The following is a 20,594-nucleotide window of genomic DNA, read 5'->3' as shown; positions in this document are numbered from 1 at the left end:
CCTAAGCAATCCTTAGTTGAAAGAAAGCACGTCACGCTTTTGTGTTAATGTGTTTGAGTGTGCTGTGGTGGCAGAGTTGAGTTCAACCTAGACCTAGCTCAGCGCAGAGCAGCCATCTGCCTTATTTATTAGGCCCATTCTGTCAGTCAGATAGACAGACAGGAAGACCCATGTGTGTCTGGGGCCACAGGTAAACTGGAGGTTTGAAAGTTTAAATGCCTAGTAAACAGTTGGGTTGGATTTTCCTCTGAAAGTAAAGTTACATTTTCTCATTTGCTTTATATAAAAATTTCCTTCACCTAAAATGCTTAATGCATTTTGGCTGTTATCCGCTGCTAATTTTGATATTGCTGTGAATTCCACCATAAATTAGATCGAAAGCACAGAAGTGTAGAGTAGCACAAACAGAAGAAAGTAGTGCTAATATGACTTTTTGTTTGACATGTCAATGGAAAATAAAATACATTTCTTTCTCTCTTCTCCCTTTCACTCTCCGTCCTCTCTCCTCCCACCCTCAGACAGTAAACCGGAGAGCCTGGAGGCTCACAAGATCAAGACAGCATTCTTCACCCACCCCACACTGACAGAGATCGGACGCCGACTCGTTTCACACTACTTCCTTCTCACAGAGGAAGAGCTGGCAATGTGGGAGGAGGACCCTGAAAGCTTCGGTAATAGCACATCGCCAGATACACAGGCTGAAACCAAATGACCAGACTTATCTGCACCTGCAGACTTTCAGAGTTAACGGGCATCTTCTTGGGAAGTCCAGAATAGCATTTTATGAATCATGAAGTCAGCAAATGTTGCTTTGGAAGCAGGCTTTGCCCGAATTTAATGTGTAGTGGTAATGCTGTATTCATGCATCAAGGTTAGTTGTAAGGTAACACAGATATTAGCCCTAATTGTGATTTCTTGAATTGTGTTTTTTTTTTCTTTCCCACAGTCAAACAAATGGAAAAATAAATTGAGCATTCTATTATGCATACCAAGCATTACAAACTTTTGGGCAGAAGCTGATATTTATCTGAAGCAGCAATACTCCACCCACGTTATTTTCAAAAGTGCGGATGTAGATTAGAGCGTAAAGGTGCTGGTTTAAGTTGTACCTTTAGCAGAGATTGAGATATCTGTAACATTTTATTTTCCTTGCAGCAAGGTGCAGGAACACTAACCACTCAGACACAACGCTTTACAAGGCGGAGATCATAACGGCCCCATGCTGCAGTTCAGCTTGTTGACATTCAGATTTACAGTTGTGTAAATATACATTTGCACTGTACACACATGTATGGTGTTTCTGCTGTACAGCCTCATCTATAATCTCCAGACCAGCCTTTCCTAACAGATAGCCATTTGTCGTCTCAGAGTATAGTACAGGCCTGAAGGAGTATTAGCTTGACAGTCACTGTTCTGATAAGTGGTCGACCAATATTGGCTTTTTAATGGCTGATGCCAATATTTAGAGAGCAAAGCGGCCAGTGGCCCATAGACAGTATAAGGAAGATAACAAGTTGTTGTCGGTATTTTTACACCAAATGATAAATTAAAACAGTTTAAAAAAAATTATTTAACACTGTTATAGTCTGCAATGTCTCTGTTTAGTGGTAGGCTATAACTTGAAGCTTAGTTTTGAAAATACAAATGACATTTTGTTTTTTGTGTAGACACTTACCATCCCAACTAACAAATCTGATAAATGTTTATTTGTTGGTAATAGGAGTTGTGGGTTGGAGACATAATGGGAGTAAGCTGGTATAGCTGGTTGAAGTCTTGCTACCGTTACACTGACATCTGTCCGTAGAATGGGGAAATTGACATGTGGAGCGCTAACTTTGTTTTCTACAGAAGCCACATTGACAAGGCTGCCTGCAGATGTGTCAGCAGCCTTTTTGTTAATCAGCCTCATGAGCACAGGCATCGGCTGATGCTTATTATCTCAAAATGGTATTAATAGGCACTATTAAAGGTTTGTCGTTACCTCTGATTATGCTCTACATGGGACACTGAGCTCTCACACATCTCTTCTCTTCTAGCTGTTGAAGAAACAGGTGGCGACTCTTGGAAATATAGTCTACGGGTAAGTAAACACGCGCACACACTGAGAAAGGATATTAACTACCTGAGAAGGGTGAAATAGAAACTTAAAGAGGACCTCCTGAGTCAACATTAGCTGTGCTAAGTTTGGAAATAACTGCAGAGAAGCTAAGCAATGTAGCATTGGTAGTCCAGCATCTCCTGTCTTCTGCAAGGTTAAAAGACTGTTTTTGTCAAAGAAGTCTGATGGCAATGTAATGGCTTCAGTTCCCCGTTGGAAAGGGCTATCTGATGGCAAGGTAAAGTGGTGAAAATAAAGCATACACGCACTACTTTTTTATGTGGCTAAATAGGTTTTTGGAGTATTTTGAGGCTAAACATACTTCAACCAAAATGTGAATATTTGCATTCAAATACTTCTGGAATACTACTAGGAAGCTACAGAATGATATAAAAACCTCACAATAATGAATAATAATGAATACTTTAATTTAATAGAATTGCTGCTTTATCACTTATTTTACAATTACTTTTAGTGTGCGCAATATTCTCAACATTCCAATATTTTATGTGGTGGCACTTAGCAGATTGTAGCATCATAAAACAGTTAGCCCTCAGGGCCTTTCATCCTGTCTCTTTGACTGTGTCTTCCTGGTTGGCAGTGGCTTCTCTTCAGCTGTTTTTCTAAAGCATGACATAATCTCTTATTCAGTGTCCTATGGTTTTCTTTCAACCTTCTCATTTCTCTTTCCTTCCCTGTTTGTGTTGAGCCCTATCTACTTATTTTAATCACTTCAGATGACAACCGCAGCAGAGCATTCATTTGTTGAACCTCAAGGTCTTATTGTAAAAATTCTTATTTATTCAAAGCACACTGCAGTGAGAGCATATTTGTTAGCTAATTACCTTTTACTTAAATTATTAATTAGAATTTTCTGTAGAAAACACTGTTTATTGTTCTTTTGCCTTTTTGTCTTGTTAGTGTTCGGGTGTTTTAGTGAAAAGTAGCTGATAAACACTTTTAAAACTATTAACACCATCTGCCCTATTTAAAGGGATGTAATTATAAATTGTAGCGAGTGGTCCAATAATTTAAAATAGTAATTCTCACTTACTTAAAAAACAAGATTATAAGATGAATGGAATATATAATGTAGAAATTATCACGGCCTGTAAACCTGGAAATTGACAAAAATACATATAAATTTCTCTTCAGATCTATGCAAAGAACAATCGTTTGCAGAGGTTAATCTTATATTTTATATTTTGCCCTAACATCTAGCATCTGAATACACACACATTCTTGCCTTTACATGTATGACTCTTGATATACACAGCGTAAATCCTCTTTTGACCTTCATATTGGCACATAGTGGTGCTCAGGATGGCTCATGGATCAAATGTCACTATCCATCTATTCCTCTCATGGTCACCAATTCTAATGGCTGATTATAATGAGCTTGCCCTATCAATATTACTACCTGTCTATATTTTCCAAACAGAACATAGGTTTGTGTTTGTCTTAATCCTTTGGATTGGCTTTTTAGAAGAGTCATCTGACTTCTTGCCATTGGGAAGGAAAGGTTATACCATGTATTCAAGAATTGGCTTAACCCATGGTGTCATATTTGTTACACCTTTATTTAATATAGATTTTTTGTGACACCCAAAATCAAAAAAACCACTGGAGGTGGGGGGACTACCGTTTCACTATTTAAACACACACACACACACACACACACACACACACACACACACACACACACACACACACACACACACACACACACACACACACACACACACACACACACACACACACACACACACACACACACACACACACACACACACACACACACACACACACACACTTCCTCTGACAATTTCACATTGATTTCTTATTGAACCGGTAGCTCAAGGCATTGATGCCTATATTTGTCTGTGTTTGACCATGAGCATCTTTGTATAGAGGATATGCACCGATATCATGTAAGCAGCCACATCATAAGTGAGCAGCCACACTAAAGCAGGCCGCTCAGAATGGGGAAAGAAACAAACTGAATGGTTGTGATGACTTCTGCATACAGTGTACCATCAATTCTACCGATTCACTGTCTTCCTTTTTGTCCCCTCTGCTCTCTTCCTCTGTTTAGCCTTGTACAGAAGTATTGTTCCTGGATATCTTCCACAACTACAACCAGACACTGATACCTGTGCTACTGGATATGGTTCAGAATCTCCAGGGTCAGTTAATTGTCAAGTCAAATATGAGGTTGACCTGTAGCTCACTGGGTAGAGTGTGCGCCCCATGTAGGCTGGGCAGTGGCCTGGGTTTCGAATCTGACCTGTGGCCCATTTCAGCCTGTCATCTCTGCTCTGCCCCCTTTCCTGTCATTCTTCTGCTGCTCAAATAAATTCAACAAAAGTCCTAAAAAATAATATCTAAAAAGAGGGGATTACATGCGGACTTAGGGCTAAGCCTATATGGAGTGAACGCTCTGGTCCAGGTGAGCTAGAGGTTACCCCATTCCTTTTTTAACACAACTCTGCATTAAAATAAAGTTCATTTTTGCTAAAAGCCGTTTAGATTAGATTACATAATATAGTCCTTTAGGAGGCTATTGGATTTTATTGTGTTATCCTAATATTTGTATGCACACACACACACACACACACACACACACACACACACACACACACACACACACACACACACACACACACACACACACACACAGACACACAGACACACACACACACACGGAGGTCCCCTAGTGGTATTGGCTTGCAGCTCTTGTTCTGTTGCTGAATTGGTGCCACCATCACTCAAACGGGCAGATTACAGGGTCTGCTTCTGTTCTATCTCCCAAGCTACTTTAGTTTTCAAGTGACAGAGTGGAAATGGGTTCTTTCAGAGCAAGAAGGACTCCAGATTGGTGTAATTCTATGTTTGAAGGGAAGCAGCTATTAATTTTGAGAACCGAGTACACAACAATGTCTTATGGAGAGGTAGACAACAGTCCTGTGAAATGACTGTATGCATGTTACTATAACCAATAAAATAATCCAGAGTACTTATCTGTCATTGCAGGCCCAACTAATGTGGAAGACTCTGTTCAGTTGCTAATGAAGGATGCAGGTGAGTAAAAGGCTTCATCTACTCTTGCTGGTACAACAACTGCTATCATCCATTATGACAGGTGTATTCGGGCGACATCGGGCGTGAGGCAGGGTACACCCTGGACAGGACGCCAGTCTATCACAGGGCACATAGAGACAAACAGAGACAGACAACCATTCACACCTACGGGCAATTTAGAGTCATCAATTAACCTAACCACATGAAAATCATAAATGTACAAATAGATTTCCTTTGTATGTTGCATTTTTATAATGTTGTTCATTCTTGCTATATTGCTCTCACACTCACATAATCTCTCCTGTCCATCATGGACAACTTGTTTCCCCTTTTTTTTCTTTCTCATGCCCTCTATTTTCCCCTCTCTACCTCATTTTAGTATTCAGATTTCTGGGGTACCTCACTGGTGGTTTTATGGCATACACCACTAAATCAAAGACAGTTGAGATTGCCTGCTATTAGGACCTCTGTTAAAGCTGGGTGCCCACAGAGATCTCTGCAGTCGGCTGACAGTGTTGATAAAACAGACATCCCTAGATGATGAAGCTGTGCTCTTGCAAAAGCAGTGACATAATTTTTGCTATGAGAGCTAAACCCCACGTAATAACAGCAGGTGCTGATTTGTGAAAAAGTCATTAGTTATAACAGGGCTAAGACCTTAATTATATTGCTGTAAAAAGAGGGTTATAGTGAGCAAAGTTATCACCATTATCAGTATTATCAGGGTAGTGTTTTATATGTGCTGAAAATGTTCAAAAAGTACTGATACAAATCAAGTTTCTTATTGAAAACCACACATAAAATTAGCAGCACTATGCACTTTGTGTTTGCATAAGCATCTTCATATTTGATCCACACTGCCTAGTTTCACAGTTTGATTGGCGCTCATGAGCAGTGATTGTCTCTGCGTCAGAGACCCTTCGACTCTAAGTGGTTGTTGTTGAGCACTGTAGACTCCAGATGCCATTAGGAGCAGACACAGGTGCAGCTTAATGTAGAGCTCATGCAGTACATAACATACATTCTCATGTACATAACTGTTTCAGATTATCTATCGCATAGTGCTGTCAGGATATAGTGAGATTTGCAGCCAATATGAAATATAAAAAAAAAGTTATTCTTCTTAAAAAGTTACCGACTTCAACATTAAGGCACTTGAATGACACCTCGACTATTTCTTTGTACACTTAAGCTCATGTAAGTCCTTATACTATAACACTCATTTAAACACTTTCAAAGCTTACACTCTATTCTGCCCCCTTTATCCCTTTTCCTATTATCCCAACTCTTTGTACTCTTTCAGCTGCTCTTTCATACAAAGTTAAGCCAGAAATTCTGTTCAGCTCCCAGCTATACATGAAGCAATACAATCCATCTCCCACTTATTCAAGCAATGCAATGCAATATTTAGCTCTTGGCTGTCTATCCAGCATTTCAGATCATTGTCAGCTTTTCAGCAGCCAACAATCACACAGCACCCCCCCCCCCCCCGTGGTTCATTTCTTTTTTTGAATGGTGCTATTGTGTGTCTTTTATTTTCATGTCTCTCATAAGTTAGACTGCTCATATTGTTAACTGCATTTCTTAGAAGTTTAATATGGTATGTGTGACTAAATGATAATGATTTACTGACTAATATTGTGGTTATTTTGTCTGCAGTGTACAATGCAGTGGGACTTGCAGCTTATGAGCTGTTTGACAATGTGGACTTTGACCAGTGGTTCAAGAATCAGCTTCTTGGAGAGCTACAAGTCAGTCATCACAGGTATAGTTGCATTTCTTTTGAAACACATCTGTCACTGCAGTGGTTTTGCTATCTTCATGAAGTTGCAATTATTACATGACTGCAGAGCTGTCTGCACTCCCCTCCCTTGAACTCATATGAGCTGTCATCAGCTGTTCTCTCTCTATTTTGCGGATTAGCAACTGGAACAGTGACAGTGACCCGATGTCATGACAAAGTTAATTCAAGCGTCAGTACTGTACCGTTTTTGAAACGCGGTTGGAATATATCGTATGGTTATTCAAAGCTCTACCAACTCGTCGATATTCATTACAACCACGAAGGTTGCGATGCACGCATGCACCACCTGGTGAGTTGCATTGTATTGTATAGGTTTTTTATAATTTCCTCTGGCCTCTTTGTATGCAGTATTATTTTCAAATGCAAAGGTGATGGTTCTTGAGTGCCTCACATTTTGCCTTAGGTCTGAAGCAATAATAATGAAAGCCTGCGAGGTGTTCTTTTTTTTAAATGGCTATTGCATTGCATAGTTAACATTCCTTTCAGTGTAACTCGAGCTAATAGACTATTAACCTCTCATCTATTGATTACTGTCGGCAGCACAGTTAATGCATGCCAAAAGGCTCATAAGTGGCCAGCTGATGCTTGTAGTCAGTATCTGTTATGGTCACGTTAACAACTACAGCTTGTATTCACACATTTACTATAGCAGCAGTCAAACATGTTACAGCATCAGCATCATAATAGGCTTATTGAAAACAGTAATACAAACTCTACAAACCTCATTGTGAGTCTAAGGATGCAGTAATAATAAATAGCAAATGACAGATGACTGCATTTAAAAAGGGATGGGAAGAGCGGAGTGGCCAGAGGCGATGTAGGGACAGCAGTAACAAGAACAAAGAAGTGCCCTGCTCGCACAGACCCCAAGACAATCAAAACGAAAAGCCTGCAGCACTCAAAAGGTTGGCCACTCAAGTTGATGCTGACATCAGAGTCATCTTGCAGGCAGTGCAGGTGCAAATAACCCCTCCACTTTGTACCTGGGTCCTTATTCCTTTGGTATTGTTTTTGTTTATGGCACCTCTACACTCCTATTTTCCTTTTTGATATCCAAAGTTTTACTTTATTTTATGTATTTGAGCAAAGAATAGGAGCAATCACTAAAAAATCCAGAGAAATAAATTCAAATGATTAAACAGCACAGAAATGCAGCCAAATGTTTCTTGTGCAGTCACACACACTATTGCATACACACATGTACATTTATTCACTCTGATAACCCAATAACAGATGGAAAGAATAGATAACCTAAACAAAAGTAGAAAAGTACGATACAAACCTGTTTTTTTTCCCTACTTGTCAACCGCAAAGCAGTGTAAACATGGAAGCACAATCACAAAACATGATACAAAAGTAGTGTAGTACTGAAGTTGTTTAAAACAAAATACACTTTCTGTGTTGTCACCCAATGCAAAAGTCTGGCTCCCAACATAAATTAAATCAGCCTGTGGCTAATACCGTATTTTTCTGATTATAAGTCGCAGTTTTTTTCATAGTTTGGCCGGGTGTGCGACTTATACTCTGGAGCGACTTATGTGTGAAATTATTAACACATTACCGTAAAATATCAAATAATAGGCCGGGCTATTAATTATCTCAGTCACGTAAGAGACTAGGCGTATATCAGCAATCGTCACACACACACACGTCAACCAATCAAAATTCGGCGGGGGCGGGTCATGGCAGAAGTGCATTGTGAAAAAAAAGATGCTACCTGCTACTTGGAGTAGGCGGAGTTGTTCGGAAGTGACACAGAGGAAGAAGAGTTCATTGGATTTAGTGATTAGGAGTGACAGATTGTTTGGTAAACGTATAGCATGTTCTATATGTTATAGTTATTTGAATGACTCTTACCGTAATATGTTACGTTAACATACCAGGCACGTTCTCAGGTCGTTGTTTATGCGTCATATAACGTACACTTATTCAGCCTGTTGTTCTTTATTCTATTTTTATTTTAAATTGCCCTTCAAGATGAAATGTCTATTCTTGGTGTTGGATTTTATCAAATAAATTTCCCCCAAAAATGCGTCTTATACTCTAGTGCGACTTATATATGTTTTTTTCCTTCTTTATTATGCATTTTCGGCTGGTGCGACTTTTAATCCAAAAAATACGGTAGATGTTTTCAGGATAACTCTATTATTGGTTGTAATCTCTTCTGTTATATTCATCAAAGTAAAACTCTATCCTTATCCTTGAACTACCAAGTAATGCCTTATTAAAATAACAGAGAGATCCTTGTAGGATAACCTATTGCTTTGTGCTAAGAGGATTGTTTTAACTTTAAAGTAAAGCCATGGTTCGTTATATCAATGACAGAAGATACTTTTAAACTCCCATTGATTTCTATTTTCTGGGGTGCTGAATCAGGTGGTGAGGCTTGAGATGTTCCCACAGTTTTTTGGAGAGGCTTCTGCAGTAAGAATGTAGATTGAGCATGGAGCCTCGGCTGATTAAGTCCCTCACTGAGTGGATGTTCTTTCTTTTATAGAATTGAAGGCTTAGTTGAGTGCACTTGTTCTTGTCTTCACACTGTCAGTATGTCATCATATTTTACATCCTGTCACACATTGGACATCTCATTCTCAACTCCCAGTAGAGTGCATTAGTCACAACGAATGTGTTTCCCAAGACATTTGACAAAAAAAAAATCCCTCTGGTCAAACATATGAAGCTGTCATAAAGAATTCTAACATGCTCGATCAATGTCCAGAAAGAGAACAGAATCACAAACTTAGAATGCACTATCACAATTAACCAGTAACCTCCCATCCAGCCCACAACAAAGACCTTACATATATATTTGATTAAAAAACATATATTTTTTAAACACCATCTTTTACAGAGCAGTTTAACACAGTCTTCCACAGCCACATGCTGCAATCCATATACAGGTACATGCAAATTAACTGAAGGCACTGCAGGTTAATGTGATATGCTTAGCTGAACTACACATTACTTAGGGTATATTCCCTGTTCCATATTGTGGTGGTCCAGGATTCAAAGAGTGTTCACATTTTGTGGCAATGACTCAACTCAATGGATCTGTTATGCCCTGGTATCAAAGCGGACCATGCAGACATCAGTGCTTTGCATGGCTGCTTATGTCGTGTAGGTGGATGTTCCTTTTCAAGTTCATTACAAATGTCTTTGAGTGTTATGTAACTTGAAATGTTATTCTTAATAGTTTTTAATTAAAAGGAAAGACTTTCTGACTTGGAACAGTGATTATCTAAGGGTATATGTTTTCATACAGCTCAGGACTACTTAAATCTAGGTCTTGAGGTATTTCCAGTCTGCCCTGATCTGACATAGCTTGGCTGAAATATTCCTCCAACTTGGCATTATCTCATGAGAAGCAGAAGGACAATAATAATGTTGGCATCTGCCATAGGCCACATTCAGAACAGATTTTCTGGCCGACACACTTGCCTGGTGAACATGTTTTGTTGTTACCAGAGTATTCCCAGATCATGCTACTCTGCCTGCCTTCCTCGACCCACTGGGCATTTAATACAGTTTGCTTTTCGGACCTTGGATAGAGAAAAATAAAATACTAAACATTAACAGTTTGCTAAGAAGGAGATGTACATTTGAAAAAAAAAAAAAAAAGCAAGTTTCCAGGTAGAAACCAGTGTCATTAGACCAACTAATTACAACATACAGCAGAGGGCCGCAGGTCGGAGTCCTCTTTACATGGGGCAAATGCTCTAACCACTGTTCCACCGGCCGCCCCGTAAGCTATCATTTTGATTCTATGCTCATCAATCCTGGTTCTGAATCGTTTTCTAAGACATTCTGTGATATTCTTGTTTTAAGTGCTTACTTATCTCCATCAACAATCAGGCAATATTACAATGGTTAACAAATTTACTGTTTTCTCATGCGCTCTGCATAAAGCTATTATGAAGTCTGTTCTAGTTGAGCATTGACAGAAGTCTTGCATGTGATAATAAAGCTCTAGAGTTATAAACACATCAGTTATGACTTAAAAAGTGTTGTAAAAGTGTAGCGTTTTCCTTCATGTTTGACATGTTATGGCATGCAAAAAAAAAAAGAGCCTCCACTGCCGACGCAAATCACAGTGTCAACTCGTGCCTCCTTGCAGCCTTGGGCTTGGGGAGGGAATAAAAGACAATGAAAGGGAAGCATCATCCACCGTGGGTCATGATGAACCTGTAAGCTGTCCTACCCTATTCAGACCTCTATTTTAGTAAACCTGTGAGACAATGACATGAGATTGGGAGCCAGGTGCACTATATGACATCAACTGTCTGTGGAGCTTCTATGTTGACAGGCTGACTAATGTCCAGATGTCCTTACTCCTGAGTTCTTAGCTACATCGGCCAATGCTTGCTCCTTTTCTGAAAAGTAACCTACTTTGGGAGCTATTTCACACAATCTCTGCTGGACGGACAGTTTTAATAATATTGCATAGACCTTTTCACAGTTGTTAACATTTTAAATATTTCCATGTTTATATCCTGTTGCAGTACAATGAACCTTTAAAAGAAGGAATAGTCATTATGTCATCGAAATTTTGCACTGTTGCTATACTTGGATTGTTGGGTCTATTGAAGTTGGTGGGGCAGGCATGATCACTTTCACTATAACCCATTATATCTGTGTTAATCTTTGACTGAAAAATGAATCGTACAACTTGTCAGGTATTATCCCTCACTGTTCAGCAAGCTGTGTACAGTATGTGTTTACGTATTTTCTGGTTGGTATTCCTCTCCCATTGGATAGTGTCATTGTATGAGACCTGCTAAATCACTCAATACGAAACAGCAACAGTCTATATTAATAAGTATAGCTTCCAGCAAAACTATTGTGATTTAGAGCACACATGCACACAGACACAAAACACTTGTACTTGGACACAGCAACATCCACCTTTTATATCACTCATATTGACATCTCAGAGTAGACAGAAGGAACTGTTTTTGTCACAGAGACAGACAGTTTCATACAGATACAGTGTGTTTTTCATCATTCTACTTTCAGACTCTGCTAGCTTAGAAGGCTGGGAACCACTTTGGTGTTTTGACATTGCCTTTTGTGGGTTGACCTTTTGTGTGAAGTTTTGTTAGAAAAGTCAGTCCCTCTCCTTGGTGACCAATAGATGCTGTGAAATTTCTTTGTGCTTTGGGCATCCTAAACTTAATTTCCCCCTTTATTGCCACTGTGGATGGATTTTTGTTGGCTTTACACTCCAAGCATAATTGAGTTTGGCGTCATTGACAATGAGACCTCAGACTCAATGGGACTTCCCCGGCTAAATAAAGGTTAAAAAAAGCACACGGTTCATGACCCACAAGCTTACAGTTATACAAGTTTCAGTGTAACTCTGTTTACCTCTGTTTCTTTTGTATCTCCTCCCATTGTGACTCAAAAATTTTCAAACGGTGTTGACACCATTAAACAAATAGACTTCAAGCCCCAGTGAGTGTAATAACATTTACTTGCAGTGCTGTATTGTAGAAACAACATGAATAACTATGTGTTTTTTTTAAAGGTCACAGCAAGTCTGCATCATTCTTTCAAAATCCCACATTATGTTCCAAATACATCAAATCTGACCAATAGACTGCATAGAGAGGCATATTAACGCTATTTTGAAAATTAAAAGAAAGATCACGCTAGCCGAAATTAACTTGGACTACACATAAACAAACAAAAAAAACTAACTATATTGCTCATAATATTTGTTTATGGTGACTTAAAATCAAATAATTTCTTGTCATTATAGGCCTTTTCTCAGATATAATAAAAAAGAGTAAACTAAATTAACTGAAACTCTGAAAACAAAATTAAAATATAACCATAACCTATTGCTGGTGTAATGGTGTATTCTGAAGCTGCCGACTCAAAGTGTCAATCCTTACGATTTAAGCCCTGTTTGATTTTGTGACACCCTATTTACTGGTGGTATTAGTTAATGTTGTTTCAAACTACAGGTTGGGAGAAGCAAAACAAACTATGGCCGTTTTAATAAATAAGTAGTGCAATGGTCTTTTTTTCCATCATCCTAGGAGAAACTGTAATCTGATGTTGTGCTGCACAAAATTGGACCATTTCCAGCTACCCATTTTAAAACACATTACCCTAAAATGCCTAAATGTCTGCAGAATAGAAGCAAGGAACAGTGTGTTCACTTGTTTACAGATCTGAAATTAGGATTCCATTCAGTTAATATTCTGTCCACATGGATTTCCCATGTGTTTGCCAGTAGGATGAGCAGGGGCACTGACAGCTGTGTGAAGTTTTGGAGGAGGAAAGGGGTTTAGCGTGAATGAGTCATGTCTAACCTTTGACTGACAGACCAATACCTCTGTCCACCTGCCTGTCCATCTGCCTTCCGTCATTTTCTTCCACTTTGCCAGCACACTAATAAAAACACTCTACCAGCTTTACCCCCCCTGGCTGAAGAAGATATTTAGTATTTGTTAGTCACAGACATGCACTCAAGTACCACTCTTTTCTATTGCATGCAGAGTTGGGAAAACTAATATTTATCATTTCAACACATGCATTAAATCAGTAATAATCAGTACATAGAAATAATGTTGATGATTGTTGTGTAGGTCTAATCTCATAAGCATTTTCTGTAAACTTAATGTATGCAGATTGAAAAGATTTGATGAGGAATAGTTGTATCCTTTAAACATTTTAACCCAATAATATTTCTGCTTTTTGGCAGCTCTGCCTTTTGTCAGTGTATGGCTATTTCACACTGAAATGATGACACATGGAAAATAGACAAGTTGCAGTCAGTTTGTTTGTGTGTGTTCAATAGGCACTAATCTAAGACTGTATGTACTTTGTTGTGCATTGTTTCATCTCAGTTGTCTAATTCTGTGAAGCTGACACCGTAATGCAGTGAATAAATATACTGTATCCTGAGTTGCTGTGTGAGTCCCACCCCTAGTGTCCCTTCATGAGTGTTAGGTTGTCAACAGATAATTCTCTGGAATTTGATTATTTATTATTGATGTCACAGTCTTGTTATCTGAGTTTCAGTATTTTGTTGTCTCTGTTCTTTGGAACCTCGATAAACAGAACTGGGAATGTGCCCATGGCCATTGTCCACTGGCACGGCTTTGCCGGCTCTATCATGTTGGAACCATCCCATATGTTGCTGCTTTCATGAAAGCTTGTAGAAAACCAGATCTGGCTGCTTTGGTTTCCTTTAACAGTAATTGGGTGATGGTTTATTCTCCTTGCATGCTCCACTGCCTCTCTGCTGTGTAACCCAGGAGTGTTTAAGTGCCATCTTGTGCTTTTAAGATGATGCGAAATCAAGTCCAAATGGCAGTTAGCATAATGTTGTTAGTGATGGTAATAAACAGGGTAGGTTGAAGTTTTTTTTGCCAAAGGTCGTTTTGAGAATAAATGCAACCAATTATCCAAACAAAACAAAGAAACCGAGTGTGCTTATTTATTTATATAAGCACACTCTGCATTGTTGCCCATCTTTAAGACCTGAGTCATGCTATTTAATATCTTCTGGCTGTTGGCCCAGACTGTGGTCTCTGGGTCCCTGTGGATATTTGACAAGGAGCCCTCCATCAGCTTGTTTCTGTTAAGTCGGTCCTCTGGTACAAACATGGGCAGATGCAGAGGATACTTCTTGCCTGTACAATGCAACAGTTGAAAAATCATCAGTTCCAAACATGCAGTGCCTCACATTTGGGATATGTAGCACGGGGCATTTTAAATTACAGCTCACATTTCCTGTACCGGTGGATGTTTGGTCGTTCTAATTTTGAACTAGGCTGTTTCCCTTGTTTAGTTTTTCTGTTACTGGTCACCATCTCCATCAGCATTCATTTAAACAAAAAAACAGTACACTAATTTTTAACACTTTCCTAGTTCCTCTTTTGGTTCCTTGGGTCGTGTTTTGAGTCAGTTTTATGTGTAAATCCCAACGCAGTCTCCAATATCCTGTGTAATATTGCCACTATCTCTGCTTCTCTGAGAACTTTAACCCACACCCCTGTCTGTCTTCTGTGTGCATGTATTTGGCACCAGATTAGACATAGTCTTGAAGACAGTGGTATGGCTCTCACCCTGCTGCATTTTCCCACCAAACGGAAGCATCTGATAAATTCAGTTTCAGGACCATAGGCAGTGGCAGGATTTCAATCTATCCATAGTTACTGTAGTTATAATGTGGAGAGACATCTGGTTAGTTTCTCTATTATGATGGACAAGGAGTGCAAAGGGTTTACTCAAGTATTTCTTTGCAACCACAACTTACTCCTCTCCCCTTCCTTTTTTTTCTCTCCAGATACAAGTTGATTCGCCGAAGAGTTATCTGGCTAATAGGACAGTGGATCTCTGTCAAGTTCAAATCTGACCTTCGACCTTTACTCTATGAGGTCATCTTGAGCCTCATGCAGGATCCCGACTTGGTGGTAAGGCAGCAACACACACAAAGCAAATGTCACTTTTCTTTTAAAGAAACTGTTTGTTATGACTAAAGTTGCAGCTTTTCCAAAACATTTGATTTATAATAACTGAATGGTCCTGTGACTCAAACAGAGTTCTCTGATTAACAGCATTAAACCACAGCTAATATGAAATAACAACCAAACATAGTTAGTCAGGGATTTCAGCAAGTTTTTGTCATCTGATTTCTCAACATACTTTCTTAGCTTTTCTTTTGTATTTTTCACCAAGGTAATTTCTTCTCTTTCATAGATTTTAAAATAAATAAACATTTCATTAACCGTAAACATTTTTATTCAGCCATGGTGGCCTTGATAAACTACTGTGTCATCCCATTTGTGGAAGTGGCTATCACCGTATTATTCCATAGTCATCCTCAATTCAAAGTACATTTCATCATTCACAGGTCTCTTCCCTCATGAACCATGCACTTGATTGATGTGTTTTCTTTTAAAACAATTTATATGAAGGGATTTGAAAAATAATATGCATTATTTACAGTGCAATTCAACATAAGCTCAGCATTAGATTGAACTATTATGAGCAACAGGGTTCAATCTCTCTGCGTCTAATTGCCTCGCCTACCTCATAATCCATATTTGTGTGGAGGTTTGTTTTGGTGTTTTTTTTCGCATTTTTCTATGTTGCTATACATATGTTGCTATGTTGTAATTAAGATTATAACATAATTAAGATAACAATACATATATGGCAGGGCCCACGCAAAAAACATTCTCTGACAATATTAATGTGATGGATGGATGCATAAGCTCAGGAACATTTGTGCACCTCTTATATTGATTCTATGCTTTAACTCCTTAGCATACCACCTCTTTTTTTCGAGGGGTGAGGGTGGGAGACGGGATGTTCAGGGGTAGATAGGAGGTCAACAGTAGTGGCCACATAGAAGTGGTGTGCATCACCTAAAAAGCTGGAAACTTGAAGATTAATTTGAGATGTTGATATGTTGAATGTTCAAATACACCATTTTAAAATAGGTGAAAATAATACATTTGTACAGTATGAGAAAAATGCTATAGTTTTGTCCCAATTGCATGGGATTACCATAAAGCTGGCATGTCTGTAAATAGGAGACTTGTGGGTACCCATAGAAGGGAGGTGAAGCGAATCATGGCATGTACAATTTCAGTGGTTGGATCTCCCAAGCTCACCAATCATGTTGTGGTTCCTGATAAATATTCTACAGGCCTATTAGAACCTTTTGGGGTGAATGAATTATTGATCATAAACTTTTAATAGTCTAATGGAGAAAACTACCCGTTATCAATCAGTCCAATTTGTAATCAATATCGCTATGGCTATTTTGCTGTCCTTGTTGTTGAGAATGAAAGTGAATCACCCAAGATGACAGTCATTATATTTCTGTACTTTATTGAAGGGAGAAATTGACAACAGAGGGACTGGTTTAAACTGTTGAATAAATAGTCTAACTGCATGTGTGCTAAATGGTTTTCAATTTCAGTTTAAGTGTTCTCAATGACATCAGTTATTGTCAAAAAGTTGTTTTAAACTAAAACTGGGGCCTTTGATTTCTTAAAAATGGTACTTCTCAAACGAGAACTGTCAAAGGATGTGCTTATTTGGTGGAATAGAGAATACCAATTCCTGATGTTATGGCAGCTCACTTGACCTTCTGTGTGCCTGCTTTGTTTTATTAATTTATTATTTTTGATTTTTCCTCTGTTATCTGCTTTTGTAGCCATCCCAGCTGCAAGTCTCGCACATTTTTTTAAAGATTAGTCTATTCTATACATTTCTCTTAAACATCGCTCTTATAAAACAAATCCCTAATTCTTTTAAAACATGCTACAGTACAAGTTCAGTACAGTACAGTTCCCTGGCATCCTTAAATGAGGTTTGTGTCTTTCCCAAATGTAAGGCAGTTATATGTTGGGTAATATACTGTAGCTATTACAGAATTCACTCTAAGCCTTAAATGTGTTTAGTGAATTCTTCAAATAAACCCTTAAGTGGCTAAAATTAGTGTACTATGCTTTCTTCCCAAGGAGTGTTCTGTGTAAATGAAAGTCTATTAAGGGTATGTAAATATGGTTTATAGAAACAGTTTAAATTTCTTCATTAACCACTGATCTTACAAGCTTTTTTAATTTCAGTTTTTTTATCAGACATACTAATAATTCCATATTCGCTTTCCCTTTTTAGATGAAATGTAGATATCTACAATAATTACAGATATTTCTATTAACGTTACACCCTGTGGGCGCTTTGTATTTGAGGACAGTTCATTAGCATCTATCAATGACATTTATGAGTTGAATCATAGATCAGAGTCCAGTTGCTTTCAGCCTTCTATTGTGCGTTTTATTAAACTAATTTTCTCCAATAAGTTCTCCTTCTTTCTTTTAACTGCTGCATTCTCTGATTTATTTACTAGCAGATTCCTAGTAAAGGCTTAAAATAATCTAGGTGACAAGTTTAACTTGTTCGGTTTTCAGGCCATTTATATTCCCAGTGGGAGGTAATAATGTTTTATAGAATATGCTGCTTTGACGACATCAAGCTGTGACATTTCAGTCAACAATTTGTCCCATCTCTGCTCACTTTCCCTCGAAAGACCGAAGGCTTTCGAGGCATTCTAAATATAGATTCTATGCCTCATGATTATAATCCCACAATATGCTTATAAATTGACTTGGCCCTCGAGTTGTTTTCTCATTATCACATAGAAAACGTTATGTCTCAGTTGATGTATTCATCTCTTCAACTGCACAAACAATATAAGGCATATCAAGGATCAATATTTGGACCAATCCTGGTTATTGCCTGTATATGCTACGATTAGGTCCTATCATTCAGTCATTATGCAGACGATACACAGTTTAAGCTCTTTGTCAAGCCCACTAAAAGCAAAAAGCTGGCCACATTACAAACCTGCATAGCTGATGGGATAGACTGGAAATGATAAAACTTTTTGCAGTTGAACTCTGACAAAAAGGTAGTGTTTATCGTTGGCCTTGAGTACCTCCGTCACCAAGTCCAGCCACAGCTTGGTCCCCTTATTCCAAGTAATAAGGGCACTGCTAAGAACCTTGGTGTTATCTTGAACAGTGAGCTAAGCTTTGGACAAACAAGAAGAAAATGGCACAATCATGTTTCTACTAACTCAGGAATTTTTTCAAGATCAGAGCAATGTTATCTTTTAGCAATACAGGGGAAATGATTCATGGAAAATATACACCGATATCAATACATACTGATATATCTGTGATAGGCCAGAATCGGCAGACCAATATATATATCGGGCTGGCACTAGTTCAGTGTAATTTTCACTGATTAAACTTTGAATCACTTTAAAATTCAGTTTGAACCTGCTGTTTTTTTCAGTATCCTTCAAACAGGGTTTGAGATTGAATAATGATGTTCAGCTGAATATTGTCAGACATTATGTGTGTAGATGTTTGTGTGTTGTGTTTGTGTTTATTAGTGCCATTCGAGTGTTTCATCAAGCAATCTATTTTCTTCTACACTTTGCTTTAGAAATGAAATGCAGTTTCTCTCATTAGTGTTTGAATTGCCAACAAGGCCATGACTGATGACAGCTGATGGACCTCCTTCATCAACATACTACTTTTGTTGCTTGTTGATGTATGCAGCATTACTAAAACATTATTCTGGATTCAATAATCTTGCAAACACAGGTGGAAAATTTGTACATCTCTAAACCCTACCGTGTCAGTTTTACTTTCAGCCATTTAAATTTACATTTTACTCTGGTCTTTCTTATCTTCACATTTCTACAGCGTTCATATGTTGTGCTGTTGTTGCATTATCTTCCTGTTTGTCCGTAACTACGGCAACTGCCCTTGTTAAATCGGAAAGCACTGTCGGTGAAGTGGCGTTACCAACGGGCTGCTTTCGGCTCAGACCCTGAATCATCAATGCCGTGCTGTTGTTGTATAACCATTCTAGTTTGCAGTGGAACATTGTACCTTTTTGGCTTCTTTTTTTAAGTGTGAAATTATCCCATGTGGAACAATGATCCCTGCGCTGAACAGGCTGCATTATGCGCGAGATAGGAATTAAATGAATCATTGAGGCAGAGATTTTGCATTGATGCATTTTTGTAATCAAGTAACTCAAGTTACTTAAGTTATCCGATTAATTGTTTCAGCCCTAGTTACATATGGATTATGCAAATAGTTTAATTAATGTAAATGTGTTTTTAATGACTCATGCTTTACCATTGGCGTATAGTGGAGAGACCATGGCCCCTTCCCTACCTTCTTTGCACGGATCACATTAATCTTAGAATAGGGTCTTCATTTTGATCTCAGATCCACACCTGCAATATTTCGGGACTGCATTTTGCACAGTTACGACGCTATCGCAGGGACAAAATCTGGTCACAGCCAGCCGTATCAGTCAGTCACAAAATTTTGAAAATGTACCAGCTGAAGTGTCATGCTACTGAGCTTATGCTTTGGTTTTATGCGCAGAAACATAAGCATGGTGCAAAAATAAGTAACTTCCAGAAAGTTGACTTACCTTTGAAGTAAATTGATTGCCATTAGAAGTATGAAAAGCAGACCATACAAAAAGAAACTTTAACCACTTCGGTGGGGTGGAGACTACTTGTTTGTTGTTGTGACTTAACCACAAATATGGATATATTTATATGATGTATGTATCACATTTGATTCACATTCAATCAACATTTTCTTCCTGCAAATGTATGCTGTCATCCAAAATAATGAGGATCTAAGGTTTACCATTTTAATAGATGTGAAAATATGCATACAATGATTAATATGATTTATTTTTCCAGTCAATTATTTACAGCTGAAGGCGGTGTGCTATGCAACTCGTTGGCGTAGAATATAACAAAAGTAGCCTTTTTTAAACGCCAGGTCCTTCATTCGTCACAGAGGAATACAGACCACTATGTTTTGCTGAAACCTGCATCATTTAACACGATTGCTGCAGGGCTTAGAGTTCTTGGGCACCATGCCTGATTTGAGGCATAGAGCAGTTTTAAATTCATATAATAAATAGTTCATTAATTCAATCAACATTTCCTCCTTGACAACTTTTCAGGCACACAAATCATTTCTTGCTATAATTCCTGTCGCTGTAATACGGACAATAAATAATCACTAGTCATCTACAGTG

At 38.4% G+C, this 20,594-nt stretch overlaps 1 protein-coding gene across 1 annotated transcript in view; it reads left to right on the top strand.

Annotated features, from left to right (window-relative positions):
• The window catches only part of ipo11 (importin 11), a 111,327-nt gene that overhangs the window by 30,819 nt on the left and 59,914 nt on the right, over positions 1 to 20,594 (top strand). Inside the window, exons 11-16 of the mRNA XM_083912127.1 lie at positions 519 to 671; positions 2,037 to 2,080; positions 4,194 to 4,284; positions 5,132 to 5,179; positions 6,839 to 6,944; positions 15,283 to 15,409. Of these exons, the coding sequence (XP_083768253.1) occupies positions 519 to 671; positions 2,037 to 2,080; positions 4,194 to 4,284; positions 5,132 to 5,179; positions 6,839 to 6,944; positions 15,283 to 15,409 (569 nt within the window). The remainder of the gene's footprint in view (positions 1 to 518; positions 672 to 2,036; positions 2,081 to 4,193; positions 4,285 to 5,131; positions 5,180 to 6,838; positions 6,945 to 15,282; positions 15,410 to 20,594) is intronic.

Source organism: Echiichthys vipera (genome assembly GCF_963691815.1).
Source record: "Echiichthys vipera genome assembly, chromosome: 4".
NCBI lineage: Eukaryota > Metazoa > Chordata > Actinopteri > Perciformes > Trachinidae > Echiichthys > Echiichthys vipera.
Note: the sequence above shows the minus strand (reverse complement) of the source record. Positions and strands in the feature narration are given on the sequence as shown.